Below are 21387 nucleotides of genomic sequence, written 5' to 3' on the forward strand. Positions count from 1 at the left end.
AATGTCATATTTTTACTGTACCTTTTCTATGTTTAGATATATTTAGATACACAAATACTTACCATTGTGTTATAATTGCCTACAGTATTCAGCACAGAAAAATACTGTCCAGGATTATAGTCTAGGAGCATTAGGCTATACCAAGACAGAGGGCGCCAAAAAAATGTATATACATTTTAAGAAAGGAAAAAAATGCATTAAAATTGTAATACTCAATATATACCTGCCTGTCATACAGTGATGCTAGCATTTGAGTGAATGTATACTACACATTGCTACCACAATTCAATTAAACTCTGAAAAGTAATACATAAATAACATCTCTTACAATGTGTGCACCCCAGTAAACAGCCCTAGTGTGTAGTAGGCTAGACCATCTAGGTCGTGTAAGTATACTCTATGATGATCACGCAATGATGAAATTACCAGCAATGCATTTTCCAGAATGTATCCTCACGGTTAAGGGACACATGACTATACATGATTTTGTAGTAAAACAAAATTAGCATTTTTCAATCAGGAATCATCTAATCCATCATTCAAGAATTCAGGATAATTGCGCCTCCCAAAATAACACAGTCTTAAAAGATTTGAAAGATTAAAACAAAACATTCTTTTCCCTGTAGCCATTTTTCACACTCTTCCATAAAGAGAGTTTGATGATAATCTCAGATTCCTTAATTTAACTTCCTTTTTCTTACGTGGAAATCAGTGGAAGTTCTGAAGGGCTGTGTAGTCATTAGCTTTCAAACAATAAACCAGATATCCTAAAGCACTAGTACCCAAACCCTCTGCTATCTCTTTTTCTCAAACTCTCTAGCTTTATATCTTTTAAACTTCATTCACTTTCATTACTCCTGTCTAAGCACTTCCCAGCTTTTCAGTATCTCCTGTAAGTGTACTCATTTATTCATTAATCCAAAAAAGGATTCAAGTGCCTACTACCTGATAGAACCTGCCATCCAACAGAAGACCCTCAAGGATGCCACAGCATTCTAAAATGCCCTAGGATTTAAACATTATAATTGTAAAAATGTCAAAAAATAATCACTTAAGTTTCAATTGCCAGTAATTCAAAATAAAAATTCATTCTTTGTGAAAGCCCAGAATAGTTTGACCCACATTTGAACTCTATCTTACAATATCTGATGACTTTCACATCTCTGCCAAAGATCGCCCAAATTTCTCACAAAATTACTTAGTTCTCTTGTTTTCCATCCAAACTCTACTTTGTCTGATGAACTTAAATTGTAGTCTTTGTCTTCACACATCAATACACAGCTTTCCAACAAAAGCATACTGAGACTAACAACATTCTGAACTTGCCATCAAAACTCCTATTCTTTTTTAAGCTTTGCCACTATCTCTTCTATAGAGCTACCTTATTTATGTTCAAGTTGCATTCATGAATAAGCAACAATCAAAGAAAGCAGTCGGCCAAAATTAGATCGATGCCACAGGAGACATGAGACATGGGTATTTTGAAACAATAATCCAAACTTCTAAATAAAGACAGCAAATTAAAACACAGTATACACTTAGAGGTAACATTCCTTGAAGTATTGGCCAAAACAAACTAATTTCATCTAGAAAAATAAAGAAGCATAATCTTCTGCCTTGATTCAAAACCTTAGCATTTTCATGGCTCTTTTGAAGTGGGTTATTTTGTTTACTAAGAATACACTAAGTTCTGAAGATTCTATATCTTTCCCTATATAATGGGCCACTGTAATCCAAAGTCACATTTGATCCATTCAGTAATGAGTGACTAGAGCATCCTGAACTAACTGGAAACAAATGATCACTACATTTGTAGGTTCTACCTTTAGTATTAAACAGCAAGCTCACTGTGGTCAGTAAGTTCAAACAAATAAGTAAATTTAATATTTAGTTAAATCAGGTTCATGAAGCAGGTCACACATGTTTAGTTAAATCTGGTTAGTTATCAATATAGCACGAATTTGCAATATTTATTTAGAGTTTACCAGGCTAGATACTATTTTAACACTTTCCATGCATTAATCCATTTATTCATAACCACAACCCTAACAGGTAGGTAGGTACTATATGTAACCTTGTTTTATAGATGAGAATGCATGCCCGAGAGAAAAAATAACATGTCCAACATCACACGGTTTAAAAGTAGCAGAACTATGATTCTAACCCAGGCAGTAGTCATCTGACTCGAGCTGGGGTCAAAAGCAGCGTGTTGTGCTGGCTTCTCTCAAATGACAACTTTGATGATCTCTAAATTTTCAACTCCAAAAAACACAATCCAACTTAGATTTTATAAAAAGGCAGCTGAAAAACAAAAACTGTGAACCCAGACCTAAGACTGACTTTCTCCTCAAAATAAGGTTCCAAAAATTGAGTTAACAGTCATAGTCTAAGGAAGAGATGAATCTGCTGTAAATTCCTGCTTTCCAACTTTATTCATTTCATTTCACTTAACTCCTCTGGGCACATTAAAGCAGTTGCTACCCATTTGTCAAGTCATCCTACACTCCTCATTCTAGTCTATTTTCAAAGAACTAGTCTCTCTAAGCCACATAACATTTTTGTGTGTTTGTTTTCAGTAACCAACATTCTCCACATCTTTACCTACAAATGTTTTGCTTGCTAATGCTTCTGAGGAAAAAGCCAGAAATTTGCTCTTCGTTTCCCATTACCTGGTCACAAACCTTCCATGACTCACTGCTGTCAGTAGATAACATCCACATTTCTGTGTCTCACATTAATGCTCTGTTGCAGTCTGATCCCAAGGTAACTGTTCTTCCTTCATGCGCCAATGCTCTGCCCCCGTCAAACTTGTGTAGGCACTGTTTCCTGAAGGCTCTGTTTCCTGAAAGCTCTGTCCTTTCTAGTCCACTGCCTTTGATCAGACTGTTCTCTTTATTGGGATAGCTTTCACCTCTTTAGAGACCCAGTTAACCCACCATACCCTTTTTTTAAGGGCAAGCCTAAGTCACTGAAGTCCACTGTCCTGCACAGTGATCTGCACCCCCAGCCCTACCCACATCTCTTTGACCTTATCACCTATCCCTCCGCCACACTCTCCTCCTTACTCAGCATGCCAGGCAAACTCTGCTTCAGGGCCTGTCTACTTGGAGTGACTTCTGCCCTCAAATATCCTCAGAGATGCCTTTCTTAGCTTCAGTCTTGGAATGTGACCCCCTGCCCTCCAGACACATAAACATACTCCCCTCTTCGACCATCCAGCAGGAGTATCTTTTACTTAGGTACCTTGCTCTTCATCTATCTTACTAAGTAGGATGTAAGTTAGTTCCTAAAATAAATAAATAAATAAATAACTCTGAATTACTAAAATATTAGTTATGAATAAAAGATTCCTGGTGGTTAAAAAAAAAGAATGCAAGTTCCTTGAGGGTAAGAATTCTGGGTGTTTTACCCACTGCTGAATAGACAGTACCTAAAGAGTGTCTGCCACATACTAAGTGCTCAACAGTTATTTGTAAAATGAGTAAATGAATGAATAATGATTTCAGGCTGCCTGTACTGCTCACTGGCATTTAAAATTATCATATATAAATACTAAGTTCTAGTCAATTATATGCTAAAATGTTTGGTGGTAAAACTATTGTCTGCAACTTGCATTTAAATGTATCAAAAAAGTAAGATGTTTTGATGATTGCATAGATAGATATGTAGCAAAGCAAATGATGTTTGGCAAAATGTTCTTTTTTTTGTTTGTTTTTTAGTTGGAGTCCCTCTGTTGCCCAGGCTAGAGTACAGTGGCACTGTACTCACGGTCACCGCAGCTTCTACCTGCTGGGCTTAGGTGACCCTTCCACCTCAGCCTTCCAAGTAGCTGGAACTAGAGGCATGCGCTCCCACGCCAAGCTAATTTTTTTATTTATTGTAGGGATGAGGTCTCACCAAGTTGCCAGACTGGTCTTGAACCCCCAGGCTCAGGCAATCCTCTCGCCTTGGCCTCCCAAAGTGCTGGGATTACAGGCTGAGCCACCGAGCCTTGTAAAATCTATGTGGCACTTATATGGTGTTCACAAATCTTTCATTTTTTTTTTTTTGAGTTGGAGTCTCACTCAGTCAGCCAGACTGGAATGCAGCGGCCACTCCCGGCCACCACAGCCTCGACCTGCTGGGCTCCAGTGATCCTTCCACCTCAGCCTTCCAAGTAGCTGGAATTACAGGCGTGCGCTACCACACCCAGCTAATTTTTGATTTATTGCAGAGATGAGTTCTCACCAAGTTGCCCAGGCAGGTCTCGAACCCACGGGCTCAGGCAATCCACTCACCTTGGCCTCTCAAAGCGTGGAATTACAGGCTGAGCCACCGAGCCCGGCTTCAATTTTTTATGTTTGAATATTATGGTTCTTTCTCCACATTATATTATAAAAATATTCAATTTTTTTAATGTTTAAATATTTTTATAATACAATGTGGAGAAAGAACCGTAACGATATAGAGAGTCTTTCTCTGACTATACAAACCTCAATTTCCCACCAACTGCTCTCTATTGCACCCCCTTATTTTATTTTATTCACAGTGTTTATCATTAGCTGATGTTGTATGGATCATCATTGTCTGTTTACTTCCTCTACTAGAATGTAAGCTCCCTTGAAACCAGTATATTGGCCAGCCCATCCACTGCTATTGGCACACCACACAGAATACTGCCTGGAACCTAACAAGAGTTTAATAAATAACTTCCTCAGTAAGTAAATCAATGAGTAGATACCTCATGATACTGCTTATTATCTTACTTATCAGTTTACACAAGAATGTCTGCTTTCTAAACACATTCTTAGTTCCTTGAAAATGAAACTTTTTTGCAGCTTTCTTAGTATTTAGTAAAGTTTTAGGAGCACAATAAAGACTTACATTCTTCTCATGTTAATAATATAATCTATTGATGGGGTCAATATTTTTAAAATATATAATGCTATGTATTATATATCAATACTATATAAGTAAAAGATTTTTATTCTTGCTTTATTATTATTATTTAGCTTCCATATCTGTAAAATTAAAAAAAATCAAAAGTTTTTGGGTGAAGATGGCCAAATGAAAATAAAATCTTCTTTCTAGATCATAGAATTATGTAAATTAAAAGGAACTTAGAAATAATTTAATTCACAGCTTCATTTTAGAAAGGAAGAAAATAAGACTCAGAAAGAAAGAATGACAAGTCAAACATTCTGGAGGGAGATTAGTGACAGAGACAGAATGAAAGTCCATTCTTCCTATTCCGGTTTACTACCTCGAGTGGGAAGAGCAGGCCCCCGGGCAACTGCCAATCTCGACTTGGAGGCTCGTATTGTTTCTCCAGCTGTTTCCTGGACATAGAAATCACTCTATGTTGACTCAGTATTACCTTTTGAATCATAAAAAGTTTGAAGGAGTTTTTGTTAATAATGTCTAGGCTTGAAGAATTTGTTCTCTCTTCACCAAATCCAACAGGTCTTTTTTCTATGCCAGGCTCCCACAACCATCTTCAAGGTTGAAGTTTCTTTTCTTCCACTATTCTCTCGCCACCTAACAACCTCCGTAAATGTTGTAGAAAGAAGACCAACCCCTCGGAAAGATGGGGACTCAGAGCCAAGCAGAGACTAGATGGCTTGCACAGGGCACTTGCAGATGATCTTGAACCAACCAGGGACTCTCCGCTCAGCCACCACTGATCTTTCTCCCAGCTACCTCTACAGAGCAACTTAAAGGATCATCATTCAGATAAAAGGCTGCAAAGGACTCTTGAGAACAGAGTAATAAAGAAAAGCTTGTTTGGCCAACCGTTTCCTCAAACACACTAAAGAAAATAATTACATAAGCTTCTTTAAATTCAGGAATGTGGAAGGCCTTTTTAAGAGCCCAGGGGGTTACACGCCTAACCACAGGAAATGACAGAGAAGAGGAAATGAATTTTGTCCACGATATCTTCTCTTATAAGCAGATTTTGTATCAAGGACTGATGTGCAGAACCAACAAATTTTACTTTGAAAAGCCCAATTCATGCTCATAAGCCTTCAACAGACATTTACCAAGAGTTATTCTAGCAACATGCAGTAGGTAAGCCTGTGGCTTTTAACCACCTCTACACTGTTCTCCCCGCTACTCTACAGCGTGAAACTGTTTAACTTGTCATGCCCCAGCTTGCTTTCTTCTTTCAAGACTCCAGGCTTTTGCAATCTGTTCTGCCCAGAATGCTCATAACTACTCTGCTGCTGAGATCCTGCTCTTTTTCGAGGTATAATAACAGCAACAATAACAAGTAACATTTATATTGTGCCTAATATGTACCAGGCACTGTTCTAAGCAATATATGTATGTATGCATATGTATGTGTTGATGGTATTAATATATTTTGATCAATTATCATGAATATGTAATAAATGTTATGTGTTATACGAGGGGGACCCCCGAAAATAGAATTTATTAAAAATTATGTATATATTTCTGCATGTTTAAACTTCAGTCACCTTCAAAGTACTCTCCATCTGATGCAATACACCTAATCAAGATGTTTTTTTCACTGTTCAGAACAGTTTTTTGTACTCATCAATTTTGATGCTTTTTAGTGCTTCTGCTGTTTTGTTTCACCTCTGCCACACTGGCAGATGTGTCCCTTTAAGAGTTTTTTTCATCCATGGGAACAAACAAACAAAAAAATAGTTGCTTGGGGGAGAGATTAGGTGAATAGGGAGGGTGGGGCATGGGGATCATGCTGATTTGGGCCAAAAAAACTGCTGAATGATCAGTTTGGCGTGGGCATGTCCTTTATTAAGGTGGAAGAACCAGTCACCTGTTTGTCAGAACTTGGGACATTTCTTCTGCAAACTGTGATGCAACCTTCTCAAAAGTTCCAGATAAAAACTTTGGTTGTCTGTTTCATCCAGAGGAACAAATTCCGAGTGTACTATGAGGGGCTTGCCCTCCAAAAGATGATTCTGGATTTTGGGGGGTTCCCACTCATATATAAACTAAATAATGCATAATGTATACCTTATATCATAAAATATATAAAATTACAATTAAATATATTCATACATAATATACATTACAATATATATGTATATATTTTACATAATTCCTATTTTAATCATAATTATTCCTAGAAGATATTCTTTCCATTTTATAGATGTGTAAGCTGAGGCACAGAGGAGTTAAATGTTATTCTCCAGAATGAAACAGCTGGTAAGGGACAGAGCTGAGATTTACACACCAAATAGCCTGCCTTCCAATGCCAGGGTGTGAACCATGGTTCACTGATCAACCTGTCCAAAATCAGCTACTGCTGTGGAGCCTCCCCTGGCTTCCTCTCACAACACAATCATTCTTTATTCTGTCTTCCTACTGCACCCTATACATGTCTCATTAATACTTATCTCACTGTCTAGAGATTTATTTTTATCACACGTACTGTCTCCCTGCTTCCACTGCGCATTTCAACCCTTACCTCACCTCCACCCCAGAGGAAGATAATTGAGGGAAGAACTTCCTGTACCTCATTCTCATATTCCTTGCCCAAAACACAATGGCCAGTGCTCAGCAGATCTTCAATAAATACTTGTAAAAGGAATAAATGAAATCACTTTTAAAACAAGGGGTCAGTAGAATCGTGGGCAGTGCATCTCTTGGCATGAGATAAAAGACATGCTTCCTGGAGCAGCTGAAAGCATTACGAGTGTGTGAACCAGAATATCCTTGAGGAACCTGGGTCACTATGATTGCAGGGTCTAGTCAAGAAGCCCTTTGAGCTTAAGTTGGTTTCTAAATATATATACATTCATTTAATAAATGTAAGCTATGTATTAACTCTGTTGGCACGTTTAATCAATATTTCAAGTTTTCTGACCTATACAATTTTAGTTTACAGAGGGTAAATGAAAAAATGAACAATGTACGTAATTTATTCCCGGTAAATACCATAGATAATTATCATAGAGATCAAAGGAGAAAGCGGTCATTTGGAATTGTAACAGGAATGGCAACACGGAGGAGGTGAAAGTTAAGGGACAGGTAGGTTTGGAGGTGGAGGCATCTGAAAAGTCATTCTAAGGATGGGCAAAGCATACTCTCCCAACAAGAAGAAATTAATATATTAACCAGCCTTACACATACTGGCCCATCAGTTGTTTACAATTCTCACTGTAAACTACTAAATTAGTTTCTTATAGAATTCAAAATCCAGTGAGTCTATTCTGTGCAAATAATTTACCTAAGGTTTTATTATTCCTAAATCAAACTATCAAAATTTCAGAATTACAGAAAACCTAGAAATACAAAGATAACACACCTCAAAACAACTTTTTACTTTTCACTGCTTTGACTCTAATTATTTGAGGATTATTTGAGACAGAAATATTCCTCCAGAGGACTCAATTTATTACTTAACATGCAATTTGGAGATAGTAGCTTAGGTTTCTAAACATTTTTCTGTGAGTTTGCCTAATTGTTCTCTCTCTCTCTCTCTCTCTCTCTCTCTCTCTCTCACACACACTCTCTCTAGCTATCTCTCTGCCATTTATCTCAGATATTGCATCCCTCTTTTATCCTTCCACATTTTTTTTGTATTAGAACTGCCAACGGAGTCCAAAGGCATTTCATTATCCCAGTTTTATCATTTGGAGCAACACATGAGATTAATGCCTCAGTAGTATTGAGTGAATACTTTGACCAAAGTTTATAGATATCAGAATAATTATAAATAATTATAAGAAGTTATAATTACAAGAAACAACTACAAGAAATAAAAGGAAAAATAAAACTTTCTCTTTAAAAAGCAAATACTCTATAAATAAACAAATAAATACAAGTTTCCAAGTGTTAAACCCAAACTTTTCAGAATAAATTGATTTTATCTTACATAAGGCTGAAAAATAATTCTGTGATGTTACTTACTTGGTTGAAAATGAAAGGAACCTCTTTCATCTCTCCCACTTTCATAGAAGATATAGGGAATGTTGCTGTCCCTAGAGTTTCATCCATGACATAATTGGCATCCATTAGCGTGATCTATAGAGTAAAATGTAGGGCACAAGCATAACATTTCTCATAGATCTTGGGATATTATATTGAAAATCTCCACCACGCTTCATGAACAAACGTTCTAAAATCACATTTAATAGTTATTTGAGGCCCTCGATATTAACCAGTAACAATACTTTCGCCTTTTCCTTTTAAATGTTGCATTTGCCAAAATAATTACCATGTTTAGAAAAATGAAAATGTATCCCCTCTCTGAAATATGAGAAAGAAATCAGTGTAGATAATCGATACAGTTGTTTTGGGGAAAATCTATTTTAACTTATTTTATGGTCAATTGAAAATAATTTTATTCTGTTGTATAGGGATTCTCCTTTTACAACAAAAAACATTTTTTTCAAAGTTCACGGGAAAGATAGAAGTCTCCCAACACCACCTAGCTCCTGCATTTGACACATGACACGTTCATAACTTTATGTGCACCATCTAGAATCTAGTCTATCGTGCTGCCCAGCTTGAATTCAACTATAGCTAACAGGAAAAAGCAGTAAGACAACAAACTCAAGAATCTCTCTCAACATAAATGACGACTATCTAACAACCCTCAGATGATTCACTTACCTCCAAAACATTTTCCTGATTAGGATCCAAAATAAATTCAAAGGTCTCATTCCACACAGGGTTTATGTCATTATTGAAGTGTCTTGTTCTCTTCCTGCTATCAGGGGTTGTAGAGATGAAAAGTTCCACATAGGGATCTGGAGTGTCAACTACAAACAGAAAACACAAGTGGAAAGGAGGCAAAATGTGATTCATAGCTCCTGATTTGTTTTTATTCATATATGTTGTCAGGTTATTTGCAATGAATCTGTAGTAATCTATTCAAAATATCTGAGGAAGATCATGTACATCTAATTGAATCAAATATACATATAACATCACATATTATATAATTTTTACATATTATGTCCCTGTACCTCATAGCAATCCTGTGAGAGGGAATAATTTATTAGTTGGTTTATTCAGAATTCTTTTATCCACCTAGATGACATGTTCACTACAGTCAGCATCTCAGTTCAGCTACTACAAGATGAGAACAATCTCACACAGCTAATGACTACATGACCTGCACCCCAGGACTATGATCCAACAAAATCATGGATTCAAGAGCATATTTGTCTTTGTTAGAAAAATCATCATGGTTACTTTTTTATCAAAGAAAATAATGAAAATCACTGCGAGGAGAACATTGTTTATTGTTATCAAGTTGTGCTGTATGATTATACAGGTTGTGCCTGAACAATGTTAAGGGGTAGCATTCACAGTAATAGTCAACATGTATTTATTATGGCAGTATTCAATCAGATGGAAATGAATGTCTCTAGGAAGTGACAGCTTTTTCTACTTTACATAAAGGCCCACTTTGAGTCAGGGCATGATGTGTACAGCCATTTAAATAGAAATAAGCAGGACATGGGTCCCACTGTGGGAGCTTTTCTGTCTTCTCAATAAATCCTTTCTCACTTTCAAAAACAAAAGAAAGAAACAATTGCAAAAAATGAAATATTTAAATTTCCTTACACTATAGATATGCTTAGCAACAAAATGAGTAACTTAAACAGTGCAAATATTGATTACGCCTTCAGTGATTCCACAATATCCTTTACCATTTTACATCTTATGCTATATTTTATGAATGAAACTATAAATCTATCTGTCTCTTTCTATAAGAGTATAAACAATGTGAGGGCAAGGATTGTGTCCTACTTACCTTTATATCTTCAGAACCTAGTAACAGGAATCAACTATTGCAGTATATAGAGTCTCCTAACTTTACAGTTTAGCGTTGTGATTTACACCTGTAATCCCAGCACTATGGGAGGCCAAGGCAGAAAAACTGCTAGAGAACAGAAGACCAGGTTGGGCAACATAGCAAGAACTTGTCTCTACAAAAAAAATTTTTAATTATAAATAAATAGTCTCCTAACTTAGGAACTTGCCTCTTCTTTTTAACACATCCTTTCTCATGTGGCCATTATAATTAATAACCACAAAAGCCAATAATTAAGTGGTGACTACTAGAATCTGTGTTAAGCCCTTTACAAACATTAGTCTCATTTAAATCTCATGATAGCACTTTAAGGTAAGAACTTTATTCTAATGTTGAGGCAACAGGAGTTGGGAGATGTTAAGTAATCTGTCCAATATCACACACCTAATAAGTATCAGGGTAAGATCTCAAACCTGGGTCATGTGACTATAACAATCTTTCTCTTAATAAACTCATGTTCCTAAGTAATAAGGATGCGATCATAAGGCATGGATTACTATGAAAAGAGAAGCTGGACTGAGAGTTTGGGGGAAGAGGAAGGAGTGAGGGAAAGAGAGAGAGGGAGAGAGAAAGAGAGGGAGGGGGAGACAAGGGGGTGCTGAGGTCCACACAAAAAGATGCAACAATTGAAAATTAAGGAAAAGCAAAAATAATAATTCCTGAACTATTGCTTGGTTTTCAAAAAAAAAAAAAACTGTGGTCACCAAAAAACACAGTCAATGCCTATCAATTAATTGTTAAACACTGTTCATCATTTTTCATATGGTCATCAGAATTTTTTAAAGTGTGTGCATGTGTGGGTATGTGTGTGTTACTGTAAAGTGGGAAGATCTACACATGAGGTATCGGCATTTGGGGTTGCCTTTTACTTAATTTTCCAGTTTGGAGCGTATGCATCATTGATCAAGGGCAGTGGGCCTCAAAGTTGAGAGTGCAATACAAATGCCAAGGGTTCTTATAAAAACACAGATCCCTGGACCCTCATCCTTCAGCACCCACTCTTAGCTTATTATCTGTAGAGGATCTAGGGTCTGCATTTTTAAACAAATAGTTTATCCAAACTTTACCTGTACGATGACCACTTGTATACCTAATCTTGAATCGTACTCCACATTTTTTAAATTTAAAAAAAAAGTAAAAAACAAAAACAAATAATCTAGCTGATACTGATATAGGTCATCACCAGCCACACTTTTGATACTGCATTTTAGAGAAAAGGAAATAAGTGGTTATTGAAATTTCTAACTCTGTGCTTACATCTTGCAGCAGGCCTATGGAAGATAAACTAGAAAGCAAAAGCACTGAGTGGGAAAGGTAGTAAGGAGAAATGAGTCAAAGAAGAAAAAGCTATGAGATGACACTATCACATCCTCAACCAGGAAGTAACTGCTTCTTTTTCTTAACCATGTTTCTGCTATATCACCAGTGCCTAGGACAGAAAGCTAGAAGAAAAACTACATGTTTAGAATAGCAGATTGTTGCTGACTGTAAATAAAAAGATTTTTTTTCCTTCTTTTGAGTAGAAGTAAAAATGTCATTTTAAGGGAACCATTCAACTGATGCTTCATGTTTAATATTTTTTAAACGTAGCTCTTTATCACCCTATAAAGCCAGTTCTTTCTCATGGGGCCTACATTCTTTTTTTAAATCTGTTTTCCAAGAAAAAAATGGAAAAAAGCAAAGCCAGAAAAAAAAAAACCCCCATCTAGAATACAAAAAGTGTGTGGGAATGGGAAACATGTGAATGGCAAATATCATTTATTCACTCAACAAATATTTGAGTGCCTACTACATGCCAAGAATTGCTCCTTAAAAAGCAGTTTCATTTGGGTAGGGAGCCAAATCCTAAACTTCAGATTTGAATTATGGAAGTGAGTCAAATGCTAATAGCCTAATTTTAGAGGCAAGGTAAATGGAAGATAAGCACTTACAGTACCCCAGTGACTAGTAACTCAGTCACCCAAATTATTACACACAATAAGGTCAAATCGTAGGTGGGGAAATTGCCATTTAAGGTTTGTCTTTATTTGAATCTTTGAGAAAGAGGAGAGAAAGGTCTTCTTCGGCCAAATAAAAAAGAGCAAGCTGTAAGTGAAGTTCCTTGGAAGGGACCAGATAAGAAAAGAAAGGGGCAAACTGAAGCGGAATGAGTCAATCAGTCATGTAACCATTTTCTCAGCCATTTTAGACTCTCAGTGGATGACACGCTTTAACGAATTCTTACTCTAAAAAAGTGATAAAGAAAATATAAAAACAAGATGCCTACACCACATCTATATGCTAACACATTCTCAGACTTTTTAAAAATTGGAATTCAGTTTAATTACACTTTGGATTCTTATTATGTATTTTTAATTTTAAATAAAGTAAATTTTCTAAAATATTGGTCAAGAGCAGCAATTTTTCTTGTTTCCCCTCTTGCTTCTTTAGCGAGACTTCAGAGATGTCAAAAGGTGCTAGACATGGAAAACCACTGACAGCTGCAAACTTTGATATTGCAATCTGCATCAGTGCTAATCTTTGCAAGCTAAGAAACATCTATAGCAGTTGTAAGATAAAAATGAGTTTTAAGAGACTAGTTTAACATTGGATCACAAACCAAGTGTGATGGCTCATGCCTCTAATCCCAGCATTTTGAGAGGCCAAAGAGGGAGAACTGTTTGAGCCCAGGAGTTCAAGATCAGCCTGGGGAACATAGCAAGACCTCATCTCGAAAAAAAATTCAAAAAATTAGCTGGGCATGGTAGCACACGCCTGTAGTCCCAACTACTTGGGCGGCTGAGGTAGAAGGATCCTCTGAGCCCAGGAGATAGAGGCTATAGTCAGTCATGATCATGCTGCTGCACTCCAGCCAGACATCAGAGTGAGACTCCAACCCAAAAGATAAATTAAATTAAAAATAAAGTAAATAAAAAGCTGTTGGAAGTTTATTTTGACAGAAAAATTAGCCCAATGCTTTAAAGAGGTTCCTAGAAGTGAATTAAAGAAAAAGTCAAATGTAGTAATCTTTTTTCTCCTTTATACTTATTTTATGGCTTTTTTTCCTCCAGTATAATTTCATAGCTTTGTGAATTAATACACCTTTAGGGCAATTGGGTGTTGAATCACTGACTCAGCCTCACTTTGGTTATTTTCAGTCAAACAGGTGGTGAAGCAAAGATGTAACGTGTGGGCAGGAACTTTCTTACTTCTCATCCTTTTGTCTAAATCTCGACAAACAAAAATGTCGGGGGTGTGGGATACAGATCTTTTTTGTTCCCATAAAGCTGACATGAAACTGCATGCACCAGAGATAGTTGCAGAATTTCAGGGTTGTAAAACTTACTCATAACTCCAATAGTTTAAGGAGCGCCTGCCAGAAGTAATAACAGGTCCATCTTTCATTTTTACTTCATCTAATTAATATATTATGTGATTCACTAAAGGAACTGATGGCAGCTTCCAATCTCCTAGCTCTGTTTTAAATATTCCCCATTTGCTTTCTCATTTCGACTTCACTCAGCAGTAACTTAGACCCCTTGCTTTAAATAAAGATGACTAGTAATTTGTTATGATTCTTGAGATAAACAGCAAAAATATCCTAGAAGGGAAGTTTCCTCCAAATGCATAGTTAAAATATCACCATTCTGTATGGCTGTGGACTGGCCAATGATGTGAACTTAGAACGGTATTTCTCGAAATGTAGTCCACTGAAACACCTTCACAGAATCATCTGGAGTGCCCATTAGATATGCAGGCTCCTTGAATCTTCGATCAGATTATCCAGAATAGGCTTGGAAATCTACATTGTGACAATTTGATTGGGTGATTTTTATGCACACATTTGAAAATAAAGTAAATAAAAAGCTGTTGGAAGTTTATTTTGACAGAAAAATTAGCCCAATGCTTTAAAGAAGTTCCTAGAAGTGAATTAAAGAAAAAGTCAAATGTAGTAATCTTTTTTCTCCTTTATACTTATATACAAGGGATCAAGGTATAATATTACAATGAACTATAGAACAATAGTAATAATAACACCCACAGAAAAGAAGTATTTTAGCATTGAGAAGAAATCAGACTTATTGCCCTTCTGCCAAGGAGCTATTTTGCCCACAAACTAGATTAAACACAATCCAGTTATTGGCTTCTGCTTCCCTCCAGACATAAAATACATTTTCAAGTGGCCATGTGAAAATAAATCCAAGAATAAAGTAAATGTGGGTGTGTTCGTTGGCAGTATGTTTAAGGTGATGGACTGGTATCAAAGCGTTGTGCTTCAATTATCATCAATGTAGAAATGACTGTAGAAGTAGTAAGACCAAAAATTAAATAATAATTTGTTGAAAGAAATGCCTCTGATATTATCCTCAAATGTGGTCATTCCTTTGAAACATTTATAACTTAGTGATAAAGGTAATTACACATGGAGAATTTGGAGGAGGTTTTATGATTGCCAAGCCTTGTAACTACCCACATACTAAGCTAGATGAGTTACAGACATGAACCCTAGAAAAGTGATGGTTAGTCCAAACCTACATGTATAAATTTCAAAACTGTTTAGGTCTTTTTAATGTAAATTTGTTACTTGAAGGATTAGATATATGCAGAAAAGTTAGCAAATTATAAGTACAGCTTGTTGAATTTTTATAAACTGAACTCACCCCTGATACCACTACCCAGATCAAGATTTAGAACATTCCCAGGATTCAGAAGCCTCTCTCAGTCCCCTCCACAAATGACCTCTACCTTGCTTTCTATCACCATAGAATATTTCTGCATTTTTTAATTTTTATATAAGTAAAAATCAATCATATAGTATATGCTTCTCTTTCTGGTTTCTTTTGCTCACCATCAAGTTTGAAAGAGTCATTCATATTAACATATACAGAATAATCTGCTCACTATTGAATGAATATGCCATACAATGTTTATTCATTCCCCTGTTAATGGACATTAAATTGTTTCCAGCTTGGGCTTTTACCAATGGTGCTGCTATGAATGTTCTTGTGCATGACTTCTGGTGCACATACATAAATGTTTCCATTGTAAAATTGTGAAGAATAGAATTACTTGGGCATGGAATTTTTACGCCAGTGTAAACTCTAATAATGTTAACAGTTACCATGGCACCACATCCTTCCCAACACTAAATATCAGTCTTGTAAATTTAAACATCTGGTGAATTTAATTCACATCTCCTTGATGATTACATAGGTTAAGTACTTCTCCATATGTCTATTGTTGAAATAGACATTCTCTCTCTCTCTCTCTCTCTCTCTCTCTCTCTCTCTCTCTCTCTCTCTCTCTCTCTCTCTCTCTTTTTGAGTTGGAATCTCACTCTATCATCCAGGCTGGAGTGAGTGACATGATCACAGTTCACTGCAGCCTTGATCTCCTGGGCTCAGGCCATTCTTCAACCTCAGCCTCCCAAGTAGCTGGGACTACAGGTTTGCACCACCATGTCTGGCTACTTGTTTTTTTTATTTTTTGTAGTGATGAGGCCTCACTATGCTACCTAGGCTCATCTCACCCTTATGGGCTCATGCAATCCTTTCTCCTCAGCCACCCAAAGTGCTGGGATTACAAGTATGAGCCACCATGCCTGGCCTCAGCTGAATAGTCACAGAAAATTCTCAGCCATTCTATCTTCAAGTATTATTTCTGCCCCATTTTCTCTCTCCACCCAATGCCTTTTATCCTGTCCCAGGTATTCTTTAAGTTTATATTCTATATTTTACTTCCTTATTTTTTCTTTGTGTTTCAGTCTGGATATTTTCTGTGGATCTATTTTTCAGTTCACTAATTCCCTGTTTAACTGTATCCAAGCTATGGCAAACCCATCAACTGAACTTTTTAATATCTGTCATTTTGTTTTTCAGTTCAAAATTTTCCATCTAATTATTTCCTTTATATCTAGTTCCCTAGTAAAATTCTCCATCTTGGTATTTATTTTCTTGAATATGTTACTCTCTTAGTTATCTTAAAGTCTGTATTCAATACTTGTGGACCTATTTCTTTTTCTTGATTTTATTTTTTGGTATGCCTATCAATTTTTGACTGAATGCCAGATCATTTTATGTGAAACTGGGTAGAGGAGCTAGATCCACTCCCACAGGTGACCCACTTGGCTAATGTTTCCTGTCTGAGGAAGCCACCAGCTATTCAGTTTATTTCTCAATGCTTTACATCTCTAGGGGATCTTGGCCTCTTAAATTCAACATATTTGGTTCTGAAATCCAATTTTTATTACCCCAAATTCTTTGAGGTTGCTAAAGTTCTACTGGATTCATCATCTCTTCACTGCTTGACTATTTTCCCTATCCCTATCACTCCCCAAACCTATCTAGAAGCAGTTAATGGTCCAAGAAAATAAGTAGCTTGCTGAATATTGGGCCTATGTCAATGGTTTCTCTTCTCCCTGAGATCTTGATACCTCAAGTCTCAGTTTACTCATCAGCTTTCCATTCCTACAGACATTTAAAAAAATTAATGCAATATATGTTTTCTAAATTGTTCTTATGGGGAATGAATGTTCTGCTATTAGCTACTGGAGCATAATCCAATGACTATTTAGTTCTTAACTTGGCCAAGATATACTAATCCCTATTACCCTTTTCTTCATGGTTGCTCAAATATCTACTATTTTTTCCTCAAATCACCTACCCCACTCACTACTTCCCCTCTGAGTACACAACTCAGGTTCACAATTCACTGGGAAAACAAAAGGGGGGATATAATCTTTCAATTTTTCTCTTCCCTATATTTCACAACTTTAAAAATATATGTATTGGCCGGGTACGGTGGCTCAAGCCTGTAATTCCAGCACTTTGGGAGACTGAGAAGAGAGGATTGCCTGAGCTCAGGGGTTCAAGACCAGTCTGGGCAACTTGGCGAGATCTCATCTCTACAATAAATCAAAAAATAAGCCAGGCATATTTGGAAGCCTGAGGGGGGAGGATCTTCTGAGTCCTGTAGGTCAAGACTGCGGTGGCCGTAAGCATGCCACTGCACTCCAACCTGGGCATCAGAGTGAGACTCCGACTCAAAGAAATATATACATTTACATGTATATATATGTATGTATATGTATAATTTTAAATTTGCTTATTTATGCTTAAGTTCTTCACTCTTTTCTCAATCCCACCTCCTCTCAAATATTTCTTGTTTTTTTCATCTCAGCTTCAAATTTTATCTGTAAATATTGGCTTTGCCTTAGCTACTTTCTCTTAACTTGTAAATCTAATCAAGCGTTAGACACCTTAGAAAATGAACAAAATTCCATTAATCCGAGCAATCCCTTGGGATTGTTTATTTCCTCTATGAAAGATTTTAGAAAAATAAATGTGGTCTATACTTACTGCTTCTAAATCCCGTTTTCCCATGTGCTCCCAATTTGCTGTCTTCTGTCTTTTTCTTTTACCCTCATCAGTTTATTCCTTCATCATAACTTCAATGTCAAATTCAATAAACTTTTTCTCAATTTTTGCTTTATTTGGCATGTATGAAATATTCTTTGGGCAACTGTTTCCTTCTTTTGTCCCCAAGATATCATGATTTTGTGATTCCCTACCTACTTCTTTAAATATTTCCTCTTAGTGTCTTTTACTAGTTTTTTCTTCCCTCAACTCATCACCAAACTATAGGCTTTCTCTTTGCATCTCTTACAAATTTTCACTGGAATCCTTCAAAAAAGAGGTGACACCTTTAACAATTGCATTGCTCATGTAGTTAGAACAAAGTTGTAAAGGAATTACCACAGCTATTTACATAGTCTTAAAAAACCCTCCATATGAATCCATCATGTCATGTGGCACACATTAATCCTGTAGTCTAATCTCAGATCCTTAAAAGTCAGTAATCTTCAAGGTTTAAATGGCAGCTAAAGTGCATTTCTCCATTTCATCAGGGCTGCAAGCAGGAGGTAGTATAAACATGACAAATATAAAGTCCTTGATTACATATTCATATATAATCTATTCCTGAGTAACACATTTCAAAAGGGTTCAATTCTTTTTTTCAACCCTCACTCTAGAGCAATTCTGTATTTCCTTTACCCTCCTTTAGTTCTGGTTCACACATAAATATTACTCTCTCCCTAACCTACATCTGTGATTCCTACCTCTATTCTGAGATCTTAAATCTGCTCTTGAAGGCCTTGAAAATACCCCAGATACATTAAAAATATCTCACTTAATATTTCCAAAACAAATTTATTTCCTTTTTTATTTTTCTCTTCCTAAATGCAAGACAAAACAAAAACAAAGCAATTCAAAATAAAACAAAAAAATAAAAATAAAAACGTTATTTTTCCTAACTTTTCTGTTTTATTTAATGGAACCATCATTTCCAGCTTTCTGAGCCAAAAGTGTGAGACTCATTCTCTTTTCCTCATCGCTCTCACATCAATCTGTGGACAGTTTAAGCTTTTTCACCTCTAAAATGCCCCTTATATCAATCGGGCGCCTAATTCCATTCAAAGTACCACTGCACCAGTTCAACAAAATCACCACGATTATCTTTCTGAAACACACTTTTGACTTTTTCTGCCTATGAAGTCAGGCCTAAACATGGTGAGAAAGACTTAAAAGGGCTTCACCATCCAACCCCAGGTTCTCCTTCTAGTCAGTGACTTTCCTCAATCGCACAGTAGAACATCACTCTTGCAAGTGAACAGTTAGGCCAAGAAGAATCTTTGGAATCTACACATTCCCAACATTCCACACAGGCCTATTGATGGTAGAAACATTCATTCTGTCTAAAAGAACATTGTTGTACTTTTGCTTGTACATATTGTGATGTTTTCTTTTGGCATTTTAGCTGATAGCTTATTCAAGCTGCTGTTCTTGTTTTCAAAGTATCCAAGATAAGGGGCGAAAGAGTGTTCAGTTAAGGGATAAGGGGAATGAGATGTTCTCTCCATTCTTCTCTTATCTAGTTCCAACTTCCCTATTCCACTAGTTGTTCTCTTTTCCTACTGAGTAAAACTGGCAACTGGAAATCATGTTCCCTAGAGGCTTCATCTTTATTACAGCTGCATAAAATAAAAATCATTTCACATAAAGTTTCAACTTGCTGATTAGGTATAATTATTTCCAACATATAGGTGAAAACACAGACTCAGAGGCATTTAGTGAGGGGAACAATGTCATTCAGAGACAGGATTGTTAACCCATTCTTTCCAAAGCTAAAATTCTTGCTCAGTCAAGTATACCAATACTAACTGTCACCTCTTTTTGTCTCTATTGAATTGCAAACTCCATGATAGCAGGGACCACATTCTTCCTATTCACTCCTGTCCAAGAGTCTAACCTAAAGTCTGAAACATTATAGGAATATGATAAATGTCACTATAGGAATAGATGATGGACTAATCCTGAGCAGTACCTTGGAAGAGGCAACCTATATCATAAGCATAACAGTCACCCTCTAAACTTGTTGTATTCTTTGATATGTCTCATCCCTTCTGGTGTTTGTCTCCATACTATTTATTTGGATGTTAATATAAATCAATGTCAGTCATTTCTTCCAAGTATATTTGTTTTTAGCTTTTATTTCCAAGTTTTTAGTTTAAAAACAAAACAAAATAAAAAGCAGAATCTCAGATTACTTCCTTTAATATTAACTCCAAGGAAGAGGAAGAGTACCAGGGGACTTGTTAATAGATCTGTATTTTGTTTACCAAAATTGGGATTTCTACTGGTATCTAGTAGATAGAAGCCAAGGACAGCACTTCAGAGCAAGGAATTATTCAGCTCCAAATGTCAAGAATGACTTTTTAATGAAAAAGAATTTAATTGTACTGAAACATTATAGGAACACTATAAATATTACTAAGGGAATAGATGATAGACTAACCCTGAGTAAACTGTATTGTGAAAGTATTACACTGTATTACGAAGGCAAAAATTTGTATTATAAAACTTGTTTACAGCTCCTGCTCCCTCCAGAAACAGCTCAAAATTGGAATTGTTAAGGCTATAGACTCCTAAAGGCAATCCCTGGAAATTACTGGAAGTGTGGAGCTAGAGAAGATAGTGACAAATCCAATGTGGTTTAATAAACAGAGCTTTGGAAGTAATTCTGAATATATTGGGGAGGAAATTGCAAAGCTTTGACAACTATTTGAGCATTATCCAGGAACTCAAGTAAATATAGAATAACCTACCCTCATCTGAAATTACAGTGCTGTTTTATTTTATTCATTTTTTTGTACTTAGAAGATTATCTTTATTAGTGACATTGCACCTTTTAGACAAAGTGATTGGAAAAGATATACACACAAATTGAAAAATCCTCATATGAAGCTTTGAAAGTATGAAATAATATGTTGTCAGTTTGGGGAGAGCTTTGTAAGTATGAAATAATATGTTGTCAGTCTGAGTGAACTCTACTATTTGAGACTTCTAGCTTCATATAGATACATACCCTGGTTCTTAAATTAATATGAAATCTGTGTACTGACGTAAAATATACTTAACCTATAACTTACTTTATGAACTCTACATTAATTTATCAAAAACATTTCAGGTAAGCCGGGCTCGGTGGCACAACCTGTAATCCCGCGCCTTTGGGAGGCTGAGGTGAGTGGATTGCCTGAGCCCGCGGGTTCGAGA

At 36.3% G+C, this 21387-nt stretch overlaps 1 protein-coding gene across 1 annotated transcript in view; it reads right to left on the minus strand.

The window, feature by feature from the left end:
- The window catches only part of PLA2G4A (phospholipase A2 group IVA), a 123869-nt gene that overhangs the window by 68205 nt on the left and 34277 nt on the right, over positions 1-21387 (minus strand). The window contains exons 3-4 of the mRNA XM_008052537.1: positions 9586-9734; positions 8881-8994 (exon numbers count right to left, since the gene is read on the minus strand). Of these exons, the coding sequence (XP_008050728.1) occupies positions 8881-8994; positions 9586-9734 (263 nt within the window). The remainder of the gene's footprint in view (positions 1-8880; positions 8995-9585; positions 9735-21387) is intronic.

Source organism: Carlito syrichta, unplaced genomic scaffold (genome assembly GCF_000164805.1).
Source record: "Carlito syrichta isolate Samal-C Ts95f unplaced genomic scaffold, Tarsius_syrichta-2.0.1 Scaffold279737, whole genome shotgun sequence".
NCBI lineage: Eukaryota > Metazoa > Chordata > Mammalia > Primates > Tarsiidae > Carlito > Carlito syrichta.